This window comes from Lutra lutra, chromosome 7, assembly GCF_902655055.1.
Source record: "Lutra lutra chromosome 7, mLutLut1.2, whole genome shotgun sequence".
Taxonomy (NCBI): domain Eukaryota; kingdom Metazoa; phylum Chordata; class Mammalia; order Carnivora; family Mustelidae; genus Lutra; species Lutra lutra.
The window spans coordinates 67,510,190-67,532,642 of NC_062284.1; the positions used below are offsets into that span (position 1 = coordinate 67,510,190).

A 22,453-nucleotide genomic window follows, 5' to 3' on the forward strand; every position below is an offset into this window, starting at 1 on the left:
ACAGAGATACAACATAGATCTAGAGGGCATGATTCAAAGTGAGTGGTCAGGGAGGCCACACTGGTCATCAGATTAGTTAACTGTAGGGATTAAATTTGCATTATTTATTCTAGCTTTGAACAGTCACATCTTTGTGGTCTCAGAACTAAGTACTCAGAGCTAAAAGAAAATCTTAACCAATGATGTCAAGAGAAAAGCTGCAGAAAAGAAGAAATTCAGCACACAAGACATTTTTTTCTTTATTCTTAGTCTAATGTGTGTATTCCATCTTTTTTACCCATTGCGAAGAGTTACAAAACCTAGTTTCATCTATGAGGTCATAATGTCATCTGAGATAATTACATCAGTATTATCTATTGGTCATACTCAATGCTGAGAGGGTGTGACCTGGGTCACCAACAGCCTATAGGCACTGAAAGTAATCTCGGCATGCCCTGTGGATAGGCAAGGGGAGAATGTGTTCTTGCAAAAGGTCTGTGCACAAAGGGGCTTTCACATTTCCTTCTGTTATTTTGTTTGGAAGCCTAATTCCAAATATTCCAGCAATCATTCCCTTCCCCTTTCTTTTTACTTGTGCAGCACTTAATCTGTACAATTTGGCACTTTGTTGTATTCTGTTTTACATTGTACAATATTTCCTTGTGTTAATCTTGTCTTCCAAATGATAAGCTCCTCCCAGCACAGGGCTCAAAAGTACAGAAACTTATTTCTTAGTTCAACTTTTAAAAATTCAAATGTTTTCTCTTGCTATGAAGACAGATTTGCACAATATTAAGAGCCACTGATGTGAAGGTCATGGAGAACGTAGGAAAACAACCAAGGGATAGAAGCTCTTTTAAGCCTAGAGAAAAATGCTTGTCTTGCCAACGACTTAATACAAGGCTTGCTTCCATGGTACCTTTACCGAAACTATCTACCACAGGCACCTGGAGAAGAGGTACCATAGGACTTTATTCTGTTTTCTTAATCCTGAATAGCTTAACACTCTGCCCTTCCCTGTCTGAAATGATGAGCAGAAGGCTTTAAGTGCAGTATTTTAGCAGATTTCCTGGACCTGTTTTAGAAACAAGGTTCCTTGAGAAGTATGGTTTCAACTTAAGTCTTGGACCCAAAGGCAATAATCTCTCATCCCTGACTACATAAGGCAAGAGACACAAGCACAAATTTAACTCAGTAACTCTTCTTGGAACTCCAATTTTCAACAGCACAAATAAATATCTTCATATTTGTTTCAATACCCAGAGCAGTACAGTTATTTCAAAAGCTACCAAGCTAAACAATGGCTCTTAGTTAATTTCTTCTGCTTCATTCTATTTCCCTTCATGCTTATGTGACTCAATAATACCTAAATAAATTATCTATGAAAAACTTCCTCTCTCTTTAAGATATCCGGAGGAAATTATGGGGAAGAGATCACTGCAATAAGCATCTAGAATATTTTGTCCAGGGGGAGATGTTAAGAGGTAGCAAACAACAGCCATCAAAAGACCTAACTACCATTATTCCCCAAACATAAGGAAGAGGAAGCATTCAGCTTCTTTTAAAAGATGCTCACATTTGTTGGTGGACCAACTGTTAATTTAGCTTCTCATTCATTTGCTACATAGTCTTTCAGGTGCCTTTAGAAGAGGCCAAACACCCTTTCTGAAGTCAGAACAGCCTCTTGAGCCTAAGCCACAGCTCTCTGGATCGCTGGACGTAAGAAGGAGGTCCAGTCGGGTTTCCTAAACCAAACTAGGAGGACTTTAAATGCAGAGAATCAATAGGGAAAAGTGGTATCTCTAAGAAATATAGAATGGAAAAAAAGCAGGGGAAGAATATGGCTTCGAGTTTTACAGCACAAACCTTTGCAGTAGCGCCCATCTGATGCCAGCTGAAATCCAGGTTTGCAAATACATTTAAAACTGCCATCTTCATTGATACACATTCCATTAAGGCACATGTTCCTTATGCTGCATTCATCCATATCTGAAAAATACAAAAAGATATGTTCTCTTATGACCAGAAGAGTAAGCTCACAGGGGAATCCAACCTGAATGAATATAATTCTTTTTCTTCACATTTCTTCTGTTTTTTTTTTTTTTTTTAAATTATAGTCTAAGGCTAATTGTCTTCCAAATTATAGCATTTAAGAAGAAGGGCCATATAAAATATGTATTCTTAAGTTCTCCATTTTTGACATGTACATGCAAACTATGGCTAAATTTATTTTATGACATACTGTATATATGCTGCGTGTATACATATGTACACATATGTGTATGTGTAAAGATATGAAATTCATAGATAATCGTATATACACATTTTGCACGTGTGCACATGTTTGTGTATATGAAATTTGTCTCAGTGGAAGCTACGAGGACTAGTTTTTAAAAACAGCAGTGTACAAAGTGACAAGTGTGTTAACAACCTGATAGTTTTATTTGCTTCACCGATATTACTTCCAATGCACTGCAAAATAAAATCAAAAATCAAAACTAAGAAAGATGGAACTTAAAATGTACTTAGGCTATGTCCTGATTCTTTATAAAGTAGAAACCAGAAGACAGTTTGCCGTTTGAAGCATTTTAAATAGGGGTAGGAAAAACTGTATTTTTAAAATGCAAGACTTGGCTATGGAGTATAGCCCTGTTAGCTAACGTTTAGGATTCCCTGATCATAGGGTTATTTCTTTAAATTCATCAATACGTTATTTTATTTGATACTAGAGCTCTCTTGGAGGTATTTGTTCTTCTAGACATGGTGTGTTTTCACTTACAGGCTTTAGTCAGACCAATGTAATTTATGATTTTTTTTTCTTTTTTTAAACAGTATTCTATCCCAACCGAGAATTCTGGCATTAAGTCTTTGAATTGAATCACTGATAATATTCTGCCAAAAATGTTTCTAAGAACAATTTTGAAATTCTTTTAACGTATGAATAGATTCTTGGGATCTTTCCCAAAGACATTGGGAAAGACGATAAGAAGCATTCTTCATTTTTTGCTAAAGGTCTAAGAAGTGGAAACTCATCAATAATGGTCATATTTTCAATTCAGGAAAAAATGGCCAGAGAAAAAGACAAAATGTTTGAAACAGCCCAATTCAAAATGAGGTGATTAATTCAAGAGGCAAGACGGCTGCTTCTCAATTGTCAATGTCTCAAACAAATTTTACATGGTCAGGTACTCAGCAGTGTTTTCTTACTAGACAGACCCTTTAAACAGAGGACTATAAATGTAAAAAAAAAAAAAAAAACATATGGCACATGTCACCTATAGTTCAGTTAAAAATTTGAGAAAGAAATACAGGAGATTAGGTGTGTCCCATTTAAAAAAAAAACACATAGAAATTCTAATGGTATAAAATTAGGAAGTAGTGATCTATGTTTATAGAAGTTTCATCATCACCCAAGATCTTTAAAGGACAAGCTCTCCTCATATATCTGAAATGTGATTTGACTCACAGAAATATAATTAAAGTTATGAAAATTGTTGCAAAGTATGCTTGTCTCCCCTGTAACAATATGTGAAATATATTTGTTACTTTGACCTTTCACTGGATGTTTGACTTGGTTTTATGAAAGACTTCTTTTTTTAAAGACTTTATTTATTTATTTGTCAGAGAGAGAGAGAGTGAGAGCACAAACAGGGGGAGTGGCAGGCAGATGGAGAAGCAGACTCCCTGATAAGCAAGGAGCCCGATATGAGACTCGATCCCAGGATCCTGGGATCCTGACCTGAGCCAAAGGCAGAGACTCAACTAAACAAGCCACCCAGGCTTCCCTTGTTAAAAACTTCTGGTATTGAAACCATGATGGAAGACGGGGATGAATATTATCCTCCTGCCCTGATTGCCATCTTGCTCTCATTTACCTTCACAGTTCTTCCCGTCTCGTGTCACGTGAAAGCCCGCGTTACACACACAGTGGAAACTGCCATCTGTGTTGATGCAACGTCCATTATTGCAGATACGGCCATTCTGTAAACATTCGTCGATGTCTACAATTAAAGTTAAAACAGAAGAAATAGCTTTACTTGGTGGGTTTACAATTATTTTATTCCTCCCTCCCTCCATCTCCAAACCCATGACGGTAGTCTCAGGGTTTAATTACTAAATATTCTTCAACATAAACGTGATACCCAATAATGTGAGATTTTAGATGACTAACTAGAGTTTGCAAGACGTAAAAAGAATGCCAATATAAGAGCACTTGATCTAACTCTAATTTCTAATAAGACCCCCTAAATCTCAATTGTATACACAAAACAGATTCCTCTTCATTTTCCTAGCTGATTTAATGAGCCAGTATATACCATTATTTATACTAAACTTTGGCTGGCATCTTTCAACACATGCTTGAAAAGGCAGATCTCATAGCTACATCAGAACAATAAAACAAAAATCCTATTAAAAATTTTTAATTCCATCTGAAAGCCAGCAATCCCATGAAATGTTTACCTTCCTTATGGCAGTTCTAGTCCAAGTACAGTTTTATTGTTTACATAGCCTTAGTTTCTTTTATAACTTCATAAGTAGTCTATCTACCAAATAAAATATGGGGGCATTTCTCCTTCTTTCTGTTGTGTTTAATATTATGCCAAAGTAAACAACAGAGCTTGTTATGGAAGTGTTAAAAAAGGACAATCACTCAAATAACTGGTATCTGATCCCTCATTTAAATATCAATGATTAACTCAAACTGGACCACATGGTACCCTGGATTATCTGTTCAGCTAGATACCTGGATGAACACCAAAGAGGATGAGTACACGCTGCCTCATCTACATAGCATAGAATCTTTGCCAGAGCCTATTCCCCAGAAGACAGAGACCAGGGAACCACGTAGCTGTGCCTAGGGGCAGAGCTATCTATACAGAGCTGAGGCCACATGGGCCTGAGTACAAGCACCCAAAACATCCTCTGGACGACAAGAATGTGCATTCATGGCACATTGGTTACTCTGTCTACCCTGCGTCTGCACGGTGTCTTGTGGTTGACCCTCAGACGCACTTTCTTTCTGGGCAGATCCAGCAGTGGTTTCCACACGAGTCATTGGACTAGCTGAGGCAGTCTGGGCTTTTCTTCTGTCTGATCTTTGTGCCAACAACCTACGCTCTTTTTCTCTCTCATTTATTTCTTAATCCTTGCAAAAATCTGACTTGCTCCACACTCCAAAAAATAGTAAAAGCCACATACTCTTGAGCAGAATTTTTTTCTTTAGGATTCTATAACCTTTTGAGGCCCAAGCATAAAATAAACAATATAAAGAATGGAGCATTTTCTCTCCTCACTAACTTCAGAGCCCCATCAGTCTGCCTGCGCGGCCTCACGGGATCAACTGGAAGCCTGCCATTCAAAGTTCTCTACCGTGTTTCTCTCTGCATCTTCTGTCCCACTCTCTTCAGCCTGTCATGTACTTTTCCTCAGCTAAGTACACAGTCTTTCTGTTTTGTGGCCACTTTCATCTTCCCCAAAATATGAATATGTCATCAACTCCTTATGTTGGAGATAAGCTTAGCACTAGCTCTTAAAGACGATCATATTTGAGGCTTTTAGGTAATCCTCGGTCTCCAATAAGTTAAGTCTCCGAGTGATAATACCACCACTCATCGATACCGGCTGGCCCTCGCCCCTGCTGAGTATTCAATAATCTTTTCTATTTGCTTATTTAATAGCGCAGAATTCTAGACATTGGTGTCCATTTATTCTCTACTACTTCAAAATGCCTAATACACCATGCATGCTAAATATCGTAAACAATAGTTACAATATTAACAATGTTGTAAATTCAAGGAAACATTCAAACTATATTTATATTCAGTAAGTAGGCCATTAATAGAAATATTAGCAAGTTGATATACTGCTCAACACTGCCATTTATAGGTAATATACTAAAATATACCAATGGCAAAAAAATCTCTAGGCCAGAACCACATTCAAAGCCTCTGCAACCAGTCACTGAAAAAGTAAAAACTGTATGTCTTCAACTCACATGAAGAACTTCCACTAAAAAAAAAGGGGGGGGGCAAATAAAATTAACTCCTGTCAATAGCTGGAATTTTTTTTTTTTAAGTGATACAAACCTTTTGACCTTTCCTTGTATTTAATTTTAACACAAAATTCTCTTGCTTTTATCTGGCTTTACTGAATCAGGGAAATACCTCATGTGCCAAACTTATGGAGACATAGGTATTTTAGCTCCCCGAGGGTTGAAAGTACATCTTACTTATTTCTGTCCCAGAAACTTAGTATATCAGTCATCTGATAAAAAAGCATATAGGATGGTGTAATAAATTACTAAACCCAAAGAGAAAATTTTGTGAGCAAACTTTTAGAGTGATGCTTCTCAAACTTCAGTATGCTTATGGATTCCTGGGGGGGATCTTGCTCAAATACTGAGTGTGATTTAGTGAGTCTGGGGTTGGATCTGAGATTCTGCATTTCCCATCAGCTCCCAGGTGATGTTGCTGGGACCACCATGACTCCTTCTTTCCCTACAGACCTTTCCATTAAGAAATCAACTCAATGCAATGTCACCTGAAACTTTCCTCAGTTTCTGTGTCAACAAGGGATAACCCCCATTCCCTAGCTCTCAGATTAAAAATTAAGAGCAAGAGTGATGAGGCAAAAAGTAGTAAAAATAAGATATTCCCATAAGAACAGGAGCGTCTTTTAAAATGATTTGCATGTCTGCTGGATTTTATGATGCTGTTCTTCGGAGTGACAATATCTGAAATTAAATGCAAAAAGCAACAAAGTCCTATCAGCCTCTCCTGGCAAAGGTTATTCGAACTCTAAAAATTCCTTCAAAGCAAACTTCTCCCTCAGCATGTATGTCCCCTTGCTTGGCATCTCCCGAGCTAGGACCATACCTCGGCATTCTGTCCGGGTGAGCGTGCTCTGGTAGCCGGGGCGGCACTGGCAGGTGTACGAGCCCTGGTTATTAATACACTCTCCACCAGCACAAGGGTTTTTCTCACACTCATCAACATCTGCAAAATACAGTATATTCTAGTAAGAAGTTAGACAGCAATAACTCGTAACTTAGAGCATTTTATTGGCCTCCTTTACATGTTAAAACACTTTCCTCATAAGAAATAACTAGAACAATGAAAAGGATCTTTTGTCTTTCTGCTACAATGTACCATGTCCCCAGCCACTTGAAAACGGGTTGAGCGGTTAAAGTGTCTTATTTTCCTGTGTTATTTTTCAGAGAAAAATACCAAACATGTAGCAACTCCACACTCCAAGCTGATAAACATTTTCTCTGCCTTCAGTCTGGCCTAAGGGACTCGAACAGACCAACATTTCAGAAGTGGCTTCTAAGTAGAATTTCGAGTATCTCTTGGAGCTCCCTGTTTCAATAAAAAGGAGGCCTAACCTTATCTAAGCATCGGCAGCTGCGTTCCACTAAGAATATCAGAACAAGACACGAAACAGTCGTCACTTCAAGAGCTATTCTCACCTACTACAGAGTCTGCTCCCCAAGCCTCATCCCCAGACAGGCTCCTGTAGGTCGTATACTTGTCTAGAACTATCAGTCTATTTAACAGCAAACTGGTTTATATTCCCCTATTTGTAAAGATGAGAAAACTAAGGCTTTTGGAAGATAGCCCACCTAGCCAGACTCACATGCTCCTTGCTGCAGGTCCACTCCCCCACCGTGAGCTAGATGTCCCCTTCCAGCCACTCCAGATGACCTCTCTGGACTGAATGACTCTCTCAATCAGTGTGTGCTAGAAGGGGATTCATATCACCAGGAAACTACACAGTGTGAGAAACTAAGAGCTCCTTATTTCTGCCTGATTCATGATTACAGAATTGAACTAAGGAAGGAATATATTTTTAAAAAGTTAGATGGCAACTGGGTATTCTTTTCCAATTAACAAATGAATTAGCCTTGTGTTACATTTCCTCCTTTTGTTAACTTAAACGACTTGTCAACAGCTCAAAGTTTCTCTCCTCAGTTTTTAATGATTAACTAGAGACAGTTGGTGAGTTATCCACTTAAATTAGTCAGATGTGCAAAATTTCTTAATTTGGGGAGAGTTTTACTGTTTTATTTTAATGGTCAGACTTCTGATAAGATGACATACGTTGAAGTTAAGCAGCAATGACCTGAATTTATTTATGATGAAAGTTCAAAGTCACTACAGCTGGTAGAATGGTATCTGTCTCCAAATATAGTCACGTCCTAATCCCCAGGACCTCTGAATATGTCATGTGGCAAAGGAGAATCAAGGTTGTTAATCATCAGACCTTGAGGTGAGGAGTGTTTCTTGGGTTATTCAGATGGATCCTATTTAACCACAAAGGTCCTTCAAAGTGCAAGAGGGAATTGGAAGAGAGAACCAAAGAATTAGAGATAGATTTGAAGATGCTATGCTGCTGGCTTTGAAGATGGAGAAGGGGACCATTAGCCAAGGAATACAGACAGCCTCTAGAAGCTGGAAAAGGCAAAGAAATGGATTCTCTGTGAGAGCCTACAAAAGGAACACAGCCCTGCTGACATCTTGATGTTAGCCCAGTTAGACCTATGTTGGGTTTCTTACCCACAGAACTATAGATTTGTGTTGTTTTAAGCTACTAGGTTTGAGCTGATTTATTATAGCTGCAACAGAAAACTCATCTAGTCACAGGAGGGAATTGCCATGGCTGCTCAGGCTGACCTAACCATAGGAGCCACCTACCAATGCACTCCCCTCGGAGGTCCAGCTGGAATCCTTTGTTGCATTCACACCGGTAGCTCCCAGGAGTTGGAATGCAGCGTCCATTTTGACAGAGATAGCGAAACAACTGGCAGTAATCAGTGACATTGACCGGCAGCACCCCTGAAGGAATAACATTAAATCTCATTAAAATCATGGGCAAGATGCTTAATCATAAAGGATTGGCCCAACTCTTTGGACAAAGGTCATCTGGGGCGAGTAAAGTCTATGTCTGTGCCCACTTCCAGAGATCACCTGTAGCCAGGTCCTGCACCATCACCATAGCTTGCTTCTCCCTGCCTCTTTTCTGCTCTACTCTTAAGCCTCCAGTTTGGGTAAATGACAAAGGCAATGAGTTCTTGGTAATTACTTGCAAAACTGCTTTGCATTATATAAAGCTCAATGTATAATTTTATACCTCCTCTATGACTTCATCCTGTGAATCAGATTTAAATCTCTCCCATAGCTCTCCCACAGTTGTCAATAACCACAGGACATTCATCAGGAGAATATGAGAAGCTTATATACAATACTATGTAATCCACTATGGTGAGTGCTGTGAAGTGTGTAAACCTGGCAATTCACAGACCTGTACCCCGGGACTAATAATACATTATGTGTTAATAAAAAAGTAAAAAATTTAAAAAAAACAATACTATGCAACCCAAGCAGTTAATCTGAGAATTGATATACTCATTTAATGACTAACGCAGTGTAAATAACAACAAAAAAGTTAACTGATAAATGTAAAAAAATTAATAACCAGATGACTTTTCAATCCTTACTTGGTGGTTCCCGAGATGGGTATGGATACTCCACTGGTGGTCGAGGGACTGGAACTGGAGGTCCAGGAGGAAAGCCAGGAGGAACAGGGTGAACTGGAGGAATGGGACCAAGGGGTGGGGGAGGATATCCTGGTCTCTCAGGAATTACCAAAGGGACGGAGCACAGCTTGTTGAAATCCTCTGGAAAAACACAACACAACAGAATACAAAAGCTGAGTTGCAGCATAAGTCATACACCTGTGGAAGTCACCCTTACATTTCAAAGAAACTTTGAATAAAATCAATCATCAGACTACAAAGATCAGTTGGAGAAAAGAGAAAAAGCCAACGGACTTCATTCCCATCCTAACAGTTATAGTAGCAACCATACTAAAACAGTACTCCAAACCAAAACCAAACTCCCCAGAGTGTGTATCACACACCTCTCCCAAAATTTAGGAAGTCTTTACCTATGTCATAATTTACCTCAAAGAAGAATCAAATGCCACTTTCTCAACTCAGTCCCAATTTTGGATCCCACAGAGCTCTAAAAAGCCTGGATTTTTTTTTTTTTTTTTTGACAGAGAGAGAGAGATCACAAGTAGGCAGAAGACAGGCAGAGAAAGAGAGGAAGCAGACTCCCCACTGAGCAGAGAGCCCAATGCGAGGCTCGATCCCAGGACCCTGGGACCATGACCTGAGCCGAAGGCAGAGGCTTTAACCCACTGAGCTACCCAGGCACCCCAAAAGCCTGGATTTTATTTTAAGCCACTGGAAGTCTTCAGCAGATTAACGTGGGATGTAATCAACTGAACATTTTTGGAAGATCAGTCTTGCTGACACATGGAGAACATGCTGGAGGGAGGCAAGGCTGTTACAGAACACCAAGGGCAAGAAAGCTTTGGCTGACAAGGGAGGCAGCAATGGAACTGGGCAGGAGTGGATGAATTTGAAACATACTTTAGAGATAAGTGGGTAGTGCTTCATGAAGGAGTAAATATCAGAACAGAGGGAACAGGAAATCAAGAATGACATAGTCTTCTGGTTTAGCAACTGGGTAGATGTTGGTGACATTTACCAAATGGGGAAAACGGCAGTGAGAGCATGTTTAGTGGGTAGAAGCCAAGTTCCATGTTGAACATATGTATTTTGAGATAGCAGATATCCAAGCAGATTTGTCCCATAGTAGCTGTGTGAGAGTTTGAAGCCTAGCGGAGAAGCCAGGGCTGGATAGAAGTCTCAGAATGATCAGTAGGTGGGTGGCATGTAAAGCCAAGGGGATGAAGGAGCTCACCTGGGAAGGTGTGGAAAGTGAAGAGAAGAGTGTACAGAGACAGAGTCCTGAGGAATACCTATTTGTAAAAAGACAACCAAGTGTTGGAGAAGCAGCACCGTGGGGCAGAAGAATACCAGGGCTGGTGAGTATGTTGTTAATGGGGCATAACAGTTCCCTGAACTTATACACCTGAGTTAATCAAGGATTTCCCTCGGACGGCACATATAGGCTAATTCCCATTTTTCATGTCGGGTCTTTATTTGGATAAATCATCTTTAGATTTGTGACACATTTTTTCCCTAAGCTTCCAAAAAGATGCTTTAAGACAGTATCCAGGTTTCCAGAGATGTATTTACTTACCCACTAGTACATTTTCATGTTTCTTACAGATGCCCACATCTTGTTATAGCTCCTTCTATATGTAAACTAATCATGTGATTTTTAAAATTTCCTTTTCTCCTTCTTGTCAGAATATTGGTAATTTTGTTATCACTGCCACACAGGGATTTTCCCATAGATACTTTCTATACTAGTTTTATCCATTAATAGAAATTAGGCTAATATTACTCTTTGCTTGTGCACTAAGTCTGACTTATTCTAAGGCACCATAATATGTCTTAAATGGAAATACATTCATATTCAACCTCATGGGGAAAATCTGCCAATTTACATGTGGTTAAATATACCTAGGTACCATGTACCTTGTTTTTACTTGTTGGTCCATTATTAAACTTTCTCCAGTCATATTTGGCATTTCCCACTCGGGTTAACATTATGTATTCAGAGAACTCTGTAGCACTTGACTGCATCTGGAAAAGATTTACATATTATTTATGCTTCCCCAAATCAGGATGCTACAATCCCTCTTATGAAACCCCAGTGATCCTTCTTATAGAATTATCACCTGGATGTCCCATATGTATCATTTCCTGGCTACTTGCTTTCCACCAAATTTCTACCACCAAGACTGTGCATAGTCTTTGAAGTCAACGATTCTATCTGACTCATGACTAATTCCTACTCTGAGCCTAGCCCTGCAAATTGTACATAAGAGGAATTCATTAACTATGGGCTGGATTTAACTGGATAACAATTATACTAAGGGAATCATTTTGCTTCCAAGCACCAATTCAGCCTTTCTTTTTCTTTAGTCTTTCGGGATTTGTATAAAATAAGTTGAATAGCTTATCAGGATTTCTGATAATTAGGTGAGTATATGACTTCAAGCATGCTGTTAAATTCATCTTAACCTCCTTGGGAAAGTGTATCAGAGTGGGTCCTATACTCTTTTCTGCTCTCTTCGGCTTCATAACTTTCCCATGAGCCCCTTTGCATTCAGGATCAGCAAACTGGGGCTAGTTTTGTTCAACTGATGTCCATCTTTCCTATTTCTATTTAACCCACAGATAATGCTGATATATTTTACATGGTGAAATGCTGACTACTCTAAAATAATCCTTCATCTCTATACATATATATTTATATTATATATATTATAATATATATACTATAATATATATTATATATAATCACTCTTCATAAGGTAAGAGCCTAAATAATCCTTCATACATATATATTTATTATATATAATACTATATTATAATTATATATTACATAGACTATACATATATTATATACATATATATAATCACTCTCCATAAGGTAAGAGCCTAGAGCTCTATAGCACTGCTTCGAGAACATCTGAGCAAACAAACACACCCACTTGCAAATTAGCTTCTATCTGTCAGTCTGCCTTGCCCTGGGCCTATCTTAGATTGCAGGTATTTTAGTGGAGAAATTGTGGAGATTGTGGGTCTTTCAGTGGAAGGAGCAGCTCCGTGCAGAGCCACACAGGGAAACAGGGCCTTCCACTCCAAGCATTCCAAAGCAGATCTTCAGGAACCTCAACCTGCCTTCCTTCTGTCCTCTATTCAAGGCAAGGCCTCAGCACAGAAAGGAGTCTGCATCAATGTTGCGGATTCCTCAGTTAACTATATATTTCAAAAGCCATTCTCCTGGTATGCAAGCCCCACGTCTTAGTGTGATGTCAAGTACTTCTTAACCGTGACCTACTAAATGGTCCCCCTAGTGCACTAAGGATAGTGGGTTATATTTTTAGGCCATAGGCAGTAAGAAAATCAGACAAAATATATGACTTGTTATATGTTAAAATGTATTGAAAGATTTTTATTGCTTCTTTAATCCACACATAATACTCAGCAATAAACAGAAATTTTATAGTAACATCTGCGAGCAGGTGTAGAGCCCAGGACAATGGGAAATTCACATTCTGCGAATAACACTGTGCCATAGTCCATTAACTCTGTGTTTATTCTACCTCACCTTGATTCACTCTGCTACAGTTCTCTTGAGCCAAACCCCCTGTTCAGGAATCAGATTAAGAACGAGTATAACCCCAGTTTTCACTTAGAACTGGTGGGAAAGATGTCACTTAATAAATTGTTCACTCCACCTGAATGCCTTCTATGGACCAGAATTTGCTAACTACTGTGGAAGTGCTAAGAAAGCATAAGGAATATGGGACTATAAGAATGAACGAGACCTCCTAATGAGATTTATCAACCAGTAATAGAGTAAGACATGAACACACTGGCACACGGCAGAGTGGGTGGGATTTGTGCCAAAGCAACAGTAAACACCTGGAGCCCTGAGACAGAAGGCAACCCTTCCAGCCGTGGTTATCTCGGGACATCCAGGAATTAGTTGTATCAGGAATCATGTTAGGATCCTTACCGAACAAGAGGTCATTCAACAAGCAAGGTGGCAGAGGTTAGGAAGTAGGGAGGAAGAACCTGCACTGAAGAGACATTTTAGGAAAAAGGAACAGTTGAGTTTAGAGATCCTCACACTGGCTTCGAGGAAAGCTTGATCATTTAATTTAACTAGAAAAACAAAGCCATCATAAGGAAGAAGAATTAAAAGATGAACTGGGATTAGAAATGAGAATGGGAGCACCTGGGTGGCCTCTGCCTTTGGATCAGGTCATGATCCCGGGGTCCTGGGATAGAGCCCCGCGTCGGGCTCTCTGCTCAGCAGGGAGCCTGCTTCCCTTCCTCTCTCTCTGCCTGCCTCTCTGCCTACTTGTGATCTCTCTCTGTCAAATAAATAGATAGATAAAAATCTTTAAAAAAGAAAAAAGAAGGGGCGCCTGGGTGGCTCAGTGGGTTAAGCCGCTGCCTTCGGCTCAGGTCATGATCTCGGGGTCCTGGGATCGAGTCCCGCATCGGGCTCTCTGCTCAGCAGGGATCCTGCTTCCCTCTCTCTCTCTCTCTCTCTGCCTGCCTCTCCGTCTACTTGTGATCTCTCTCTGTCAAATAAATAAATAAAATCTTTAAAAAAAAAAAAAGAAAAAAGAAAAAAGAAATGAGAATGGGGGTGCCTGGGTGGCTCAGTGGGTTGAGCCGCTGCCTTCGGCTCAGGTCATGATCCCAGGGTCTTGGGATCGAGCCCCACATCGGGCACTCTGCTCAGCTCCCCGCTTCCCCCGCCTGCTGCTCTGCCTACTTGTGATCTCTCTCTGTCAAATAAATAAATAAAATCTTAAAAAAAAAAAAGAAAGAAATGAGGATGGTATTTGGTCCACCAACTAGTAAAATTTTATTTTCAAGGATTGGCGTGACTTGGACCACTAGATAACGCCTGAATTTATCCTGGGAAAATTTTTCTGGACATCTTTCCCTACCTTTTCCCCCGCCATAATTTTCTTAACTGAACTTCAGATGAATTATGCTTTGGGAAACGTATATGGCAGCTGTGGATTTCATAGAGACGAGTTACGAGGCCACTCCCATGGTCCAGACAAGAGAAAATGAGCTTTATGTGTAGATGGAAGGAATCTGATGGACGTAAGAGGTATTACAAAGAAAAAAAGAAGTCAACAACAATTGGCACCAAGGAAGAGGAAAGGTCAAGTGTTAAGGAAGAAGGAGAAGACATGTACCCGGCATAACTCTGGAAGGCTTGGAGATAAGTGAGTTTGATTCAGCAGAGCTTTGGAGAACTCCTTGAGAGCCAAAAGAAACACACAAGAGGAAGAGAGGACAAGTCCTCCGGAGAAGGTTGCTATTCTGTGGTGATAAGCAAGCTCAGTAAGAAGCAGTACCAGAAAACAGTATTATTTGTACAGACCTCTGTAGTTTCCCAAGTCATCGTCTGGGGAAATTTTCCTTGGAGTCGCCGCTTTTATTTTCCGGAATCTTTTTCACTTACCTGGATCTCCACCAGATGTGCCTCACACACATCGCCACTGGGCTTGTGGGTACTGGGACTGGGACACTCTGCAGATGACAGGAAGGGCTCTTACCCGTGGCTCTGATGGGACACATCTCAGGGGCGACGGTGACCCCCGGAGACCAGCATCGGCCAACATCACAGCAGCACTGCATTTTCGTTATGGACTGCGGCAGTTGGTTCGAACAGCGCCCATTTGCCAGAGCCGTGTAACAGTATCCGGGGCGAACATCTGAGAGAACAAAGAAACACACCCACACGGGCATCACTGAGCTGGAACTCGGAACAACAGCCTCCTGCCCCAGCACCTCGGTGCTTCACACTTGGGCTCTGGCGGGACCCGCTGACGCTATCAGCCCCCAGAAGGAAAGCTGGGTGTGCGGCTCAGGAACAATGCTTGGTCAGAGCTCCCTTCGTCTCACACCTTTTGCCCCTGCGAGCTGGTGCACTTGGCCCAAGTCCCACATTCCATCCCCAAGGTGGGAACAAATGATTACAACCATATGTGCCATAGGAAAAGAGAGTCTCAGAGAATCACTGGCAATGACAGTTAATTAGTTATAAAGCCACGTCTCTATACTGAAGGGAGACTGTCGTCCTTGGTTTCCAACTACTTAATTCGAGCCACTTTAGGCAAATAGTGATATAAATCTATTTTAAAACAACATGAAGTCTGCACTATAGTCTACATTTCTAAAAGATCTTTCTTACTTTTCAGACTGTAACTGTGAGTCAGACGTGTGAGGTTTTGGGTTTTTTTTTGTTTTTTTTTTTTGTTTTTTTTAAAGGAGTGAGCCACTTTGCAGTCAGATCCAATGCTTGTTAATCAAGATTTCCTTTTGTCCTGGGGCCCTAACAGATTTTATAAGGCACAAATTATTTACAAGTTCCAAATGTATGTGATTCCAAGTTCTTAGTCCTATAGGATACAATGGTTCTTGAAGGTTGGTTTTTTGTTTTCTTTTGTTTTGTTTTTTTGGCAGAAAGGTATCTTCTCAAAGCAACAGGGGAAGACATATTTCTATATACCACTTTTTATTGGGTTACATCATGTCTGACTGATGTAACATTGACACACTGAAGTGCAAGTCTAGGCTATCAAAAAAAAGCCTGTGACATAGTAGAAACCTAACTGCTTCATGGGCCTTTGAGGAACCACAGTGAAATAGGCGACACAGGTAGCTAAGTACAGAACAGCTTGATTACCCCTGACATGCTGATGATGTACCTCTCTTTAAGGAAAGCATATCCCTGCATAGTCCATATACAATAAAGTAAAAAAGCAAGTCATATTTTAAATGTGCTTGTCATTGGAAGAAATGTAAGTGGTAAATTCTTTTATAAAATATTCTTTTTTTACAGTTAAAACTTCATCCCTATGTTTCCTGTAAGTCTAAACACTAAACTTCAAGGTTTTTTTTTTAAAGATTTTACTTATTTATTTGACAGACAGAGATCACAAGCAGGCAGAGAGGCAGGCAGAGAGAGGGGAAGGAAAGCAGGCTCCCCGCTGAGCAGAGAGCCTAACGCGGGGCTCGATCCCAGGATCCCCAGCTTTAACCCACTGAGCCACCCAGGCACCCCTAAACTTCAAGTTTGATCAAAGAAGTTCATACCTAAGATTGTTTTCATGTACATCGTACTTAAGAACACTGACCTCTCAGGTCTTGAAGGTTGCAATAGATCAAAAAATAAAATGAAATAAAAAGCAAGGCTAATTTAGAAACATATAAATTACTAATATCCCATGAAGAAGGTTACAAAAAATCCAGACAAACCATAAAATAAAATTCTGGATCATCTTTAAAGAAAACAAGATTATTTCTGAAAAACACTTAAAACCACTGGCAGGTATAAGTGTGCTTTCTAGAGATTTTTTGTGGCCCCGTTCCTACATCTCCAGTTAGACTACTAGTCTCAGCAGAGACAGAACAAGTTTCCTTCCAGCCTGGTCCAGGGTAAATGGCTGGAGAGAGGAGTGCAGACAGGCTAGGCTCCGTGAAGCCACAGGTGGCACCTTCCCTATGAAGAAGAAGGAGCAACAGAACTTCCTACTTCTCCTTTTCATGGCTTTAAAGCCACTAATTATTTATATTCTCAGCAATTAGAAAATGGGGCATGGAAACCAAAGACTGTTAAGAATGGGAAGAAATGTTCAAAATTGGCTTATATCCCAGTTTCAGATGAATTTGGCACTCAAAATTCAATATAAACACTTGACCAAAATTTGTCTATATAATTTTCAGTGCGGGCTATCTTTTGGAGCAAAACTGGAACCTACAGCTGCCAGCTGCAAACTCTTAATGGGCTAATGTCTATTATTTCACACACTAACTATGATACTATTTTACTGCCCAGCTGGCTCACTTACATGTTAAATCAGCAGTGAGAAAACTCTTGATCAAAATGGTGAATGTTGGGGCTAAAAACCGCACCAGCCACATTTGGGCTGAGGGCAGACTCTGAGGTACAAATGGCCCCTGCACCTACAGTAAGCATTTTGCTAATTTCTCTTTTTGCAGGAGAACTTTGGTTAAAAATACACACATTGACACAACTTGTAATTTGGAAGCAAACCTACGGGCTACTAAGGAAGGGAAAATGTGTGACAACTGGGAGCCATTGGGAGCCATCACCCCCTGGGCACACCAGCCCCAAGTATCCCATGCCATCAGGCAGTGGTGCCCAGGGAAGTGAGAAGGAAGCCATCGTGGGGCTGGATCACTTTGCAAAGAGCCTAAGGTGGAAGCTGAGGGGGAAGAATGTTAGGATTTGGAGGACAGAAGGGAGGTGGGAGGAAGTGTAGACACCTTTTTCTATTTTGAATCTGCTCTGGCCGAGACATCTGGCAGAAAAGGAGTAGAAAGCTTTCTTCCTTCCCCCCTTCTGAATCACTTGGACCCCTCCCTTTCAGAACCCAGAAACCACATAATATCGAAAAGTATACATTAAGGAAAAAACTTATCTTTTTTTTGGGTGTTTGCACCCAAAAAACCTGATGTTTGCAGGTCATCCTAGCCTATCAGTAGGCCTCTCCTAACCAATCACTAACTTCGTTGTGTCCACCCAGGAGCTAGGAGCTGTGAGGCCCAAACTAGGTACAGGATGTCAGCAGGATTCCTGGGAATCGATGAGACAGAACACCCTGACATGAAACGACTATCCTACACAAGGTATTATTAAAGTGCCAGAGGATGATCACAGAACAAAAAAATAAAAATACTTCAAGAGCTTACAGAGCAAAGAGGATGCTGGGGACATGGAGGTCTGAGAGCCTTGGTATGTGGTGACCGAAGGTAACAAGTGGAACCTCGTGCTTAAGAGATGTGTAAGGAAGATACGACAGACCCTTGGCTGCAGGCGGGGTTTTCTATTGGTTAGATTAACTAATTCCAACCAGCCAACTGACCAACGAACCTTAGATTTGTTTGTAAGTTGGAGACTACATGTATTTTCTTTTCACTAGGGATCATTTGGGGGAGTCTCTGTGGTTTTACCATGGCAGGAGACATCAGCCTTAGGGAAGGCAGAAATGTCACTTGGAGTATTTTTTATAACAAAGTCTTAATTGTGGGTATAATAAAGTTCCCAAGAAGAAGAAAGTGTATTGGTCTAGGTATATAGTAAGAAGGGGTTTACTGTGTCCATTGGTCATTTGGGAGGGAGCAATGAGAGGGTTTGCAACTGTGGGCTCAGGCCCAAGCTGGGATTCCAGCTCCTTCACATCTTACCTGCTTAAACAATTGAACCAAATTACTTATCTGAGCCCTGTAAACCTTAGCTTCTTCCCATCTACAGTGTGGTTGTGAACATGAAGTCAGATAATTTCCCCAAAACACCTCACACCAAGGAGGTCACCCCTGAATCCTAGTTCCTCCCCTTCCTTTGTAAATAGCATGAACATATATGGTAAAAGACTGATAAAAATGTAAACCATCTGATATGTAAAGGTGCTTTAATCACTTTAATCCAAGGCTCTCTTGGAAGGTGGGCGGGGAGGAAAAACCAAACTACCTATTATTTGGCCAGCAAAGAACTTCTGATCTACCTCTCTGCTACGCATGATTACAGGATGTCAAATGTGAATTGGGACAGTCTGGGGAGAAAAAAGGGCTTCCTGAATTGCACTGGATATTTCTTTCCCTGTGGTGCCAGCATAGATGGAGAGATCCTGGAAAATCTGGCAATCCAGGCATCACTGTTGTTTCTTTTTTTTTTTTTTTTTTTAAGATTTTATTTATTTATTTGACAGAGAGAGATCACAAGTAGGCAGAGAGGCAGGCAGAGAGAGAGAGGGAAGCAGACTCCCCGCTGAGCAGAGAGCCCGATGCGGGGCTCGATCCCAGGACCCTGAGATCATGACCTGAGCCAAAGGCAGCGGCTTAACCCACTGAGCCACCCAGGCGCCCCAATCACTGTTGTTTCTAAGGAAAAGTGCAGATATGCTTCCCTCACTGCTTGTACTTATTCAAATGTCAACTTAAGAGACCACCCTCAGCTTTTATTATATGTGACTAAGTACAAAGGAACTCAGAATTTCAAGTGCAACTCAGTTTGGCTCTGAAATTCATGCCTTGTGGTGAGGATGTGAAGCTGAGTGTCTTTGAAAATATGGGCCAGAAAAAAACATCAAAAGATTGTGTTCATTTTTCTCCGAGGCCATGTGCCATAGGCTTCCCTAGCTTTGCCCAAACAATAAGGAAGTGCTCATTTTGATATTCAACAAATACTTAACTGAGTGTCTATGACAAGCAAGGAATCATGCCGGAAACCACCAGTGATGTAGGAGGATAGCAGTTATTTAGGCTTTAAGGAGCGCTTACAACTTAATTAGGGAGATAAGGACATACAGACATAACATTTCCCCAGGAGACCATTTATGAGAAGCATATCCTCAGGCAAGGGAGAAACTGCTTTCAGGTAGGCTGATCTGGGACATCTTCAAAGACAGAGAACCCAAGTAGAAGCATCAAAGGGGGCTTGAGCTGGGAAGAAGAGTAACCTGAGTGGTATCATAGATATGATTCAAGGCAGGAAGGAATCAAAACAAATGACCTGTTTGAGTTGTGAGATGCAGGGACTGCACTGCTAAGTCAGCAAGGCTGAGAGAGGTCAGAGAGTGGAGGCCCTGCACACTCCAGAACTTGAACTTTACTCTAGAGAACTGGACTTTGGAGGAAGTCTTAGCAATCGCTAAACCCAGCAGTTATCAAAACTTTTTTTGGTTAAACAACAAAGTCCCTTATTTAATTGATATTTAATTGATGAAGCCAGCACACCACCAGGTAAAAGCAGAGTTGCCTGGACTGTTGTGCATGTGAGGGGCAGGGAGTGGGAGGCAGGGCCCTTTTCCCCTGTAGCTCCGGAGACCTTTGCTGTACCTGAAAGATCCATGCAACACAGACTAAAAAACTCCTCCTTTCCTAATCCTAATGGAAAATTACCAGAGGTTTTTGAGCATGAGAGTTACTTAATCAAAGCATTATATTAGGAAGATAAATCTGACAAGATGGATTGTAGAGAAGCCAGGAAGTAGGGAGACCCATTAAGAGATTATTGCAAAATTTCAGACCTAAATTAACAGGTCCCAGGAAATGTTGGAAGGTTTGACCCTCGCATAACTGCAAAGCTAATTTATAGGCTGAGGATATCTGTATGGGCTCCTGGATCCTCCCTCTTTCTGGGAGGTAAAGTCCTAATACAAGACCACAACGTGCCTCTTTTCTTAAAGAGAGTGCTCAACTGTTTAAAAAGATGTAAATTACATTTAACATCAAGTGAGAAATTATTAGCCCCCTTGAACAAACGTGTTTCCAAAGATGTTTGTTGAGGAACCGATTGATGGGAATCAGACACGCTGTTTAGAAGTATACCCACCTACGCATCTGGTGCCATCGGGAGACGGGTAAAAACCAGGAGGACATTTGCAAAAGTAACTGCTGACCGTGTTTGTGCATTCTCCCCCTTCACAGATTCCAGGAATGGTGCTGCATTCATCGATATCTGGAACATAAAGAAGAGTTTAGCATCCTCAGAACACAGTACAAGACTGTTACCATGACAAGGCTCAGACATCACACCGATCCAACCAATCTCCACAGAACAAAACCTGCCTATAAAAGAGTTCAAACGGTGGGTGTTTCCTCTCTCAACTCAGGCTTACCCATGGAACTTACAAAGCTCAAGAGATTAGAGCAAAATAATAGAAATGTCCCCTGTAAAATATAAAACCATGTACTCTTTTATCAAGTAATGACAGCATGCTAGTATTCCAAATGTCATTTAGCTTAAGATGTGGTTTTCCCTGTTCTCTCCATGTTTTGCCTTGAGTTAGGCTCCCGTTATGTTTATTCAATATTCTGCATCATTTCCTGTGTTTCTTCTCAATCTGATTTTCCACAAGCAGATACTGAAATCCTATCGAGAAGAGCATGTGGTCTGAGTAGGACCAAGACTTGGCCATCATGGTGTCCTAAGAAGCACCCAAACGGCCATGATGATGGTTTTCTTTGGGTTCAGTGAGTGATTTGTGGGGGACACTGGGACACTCCACCCAGATCCCTCTCAAGGGAGAGCTTGTTGTCTTAGCATGAGGGACACTCTCATTAGATGACCTTCGGTTCTCAGCTCCTCCTCGGACTGCTCGAGCCGCAGAGAGCCACCTCCCCTGGGGACTACACCCAGCTTGGGTGCCCATACCCAGTGACTGATCCTGGAGATGAGTGAATGATCTGGTCATCTGTCCCGGCAGGGAAAGCTCTGAAAACCATTCCAATTCCCAAATAGCCTGGGACGTCAATGGAGGCCACAGTCAGGGTTAGCCCTAAAGGCCTGAGGCCACTGGTTTCCTCCAAGGACATACTAAAATTTCCTTAGGACAAATCCAACCATTTCCTTCAAGGGGAGCTCTTCAAGAACCAGCTTCAGACACTGACAGTTGTCAATAGATGTGGCACCAGTGAGGGGAGAAAGGAAATGGACAACCTCCAGCTTAGACTATAAGTAAACACAGAGCACATGGTATCTGCATGACCTTGACCCCAAGAGGAATGGACTTTCTGCACTCACCTATGGACAGGGGCATTTTAACCCAAGCCCTCTGCGAGTATTGCAATGGCCATACTATACCGTTGGCACTTGGAAAGCCCTAAATTTAAAGAAACAAAGGATATTTCCTCTCTAGTTTAAGTACCACACTTCACTTGTAAAACAAAATAGAGGTCTAAGTGGACCAGACTCAAGGGTCTTCTGACTCAAGTTCACCCTGTTAGTCAAAAAGGCAACAGTGACATTGTTTACGTGCAGTTTCACCTTTTTAAAAGCAAAATCCTCATTCTTCTATACTAGGCTAGAGGCTAAAGCAAACAATATTTCCCTGCTTATATTAGAGTCAATGCTAACATAAACAGCATTGTCATTGTGAAGTTGTATAATGGTAAAGATGTATATTCTATTCTGATGGATAGACATTT

The 22,453-nt window shown here is 40.9% G+C and overlaps 1 protein-coding gene across 1 annotated transcript in view; it reads right to left on the minus strand.

Moving 5' to 3' along the window:
• FBN1 (fibrillin 1) overlaps nucleotides 1–22,453 on the minus strand; it is a 230,747-nt gene that overhangs the window by 92,960 nt on the left and 115,334 nt on the right. Inside the window, exons 8-14 of the mRNA XM_047736217.1 lie at nucleotides 20,859–20,984; nucleotides 15,055–15,213; nucleotides 9,476–9,655; nucleotides 8,673–8,813; nucleotides 6,855–6,974; nucleotides 3,855–3,980; nucleotides 1,846–1,968 (exon numbers count right to left, since the gene is read on the minus strand). Coding sequence (XP_047592173.1) covers nucleotides 1,846–1,968; nucleotides 3,855–3,980; nucleotides 6,855–6,974; nucleotides 8,673–8,813; nucleotides 9,476–9,655; nucleotides 15,055–15,213; nucleotides 20,859–20,984 — 975 coding nt within the window. The remainder of the gene's footprint in view (nucleotides 1–1,845; nucleotides 1,969–3,854; nucleotides 3,981–6,854; nucleotides 6,975–8,672; nucleotides 8,814–9,475; nucleotides 9,656–15,054; nucleotides 15,214–20,858; nucleotides 20,985–22,453) is intronic.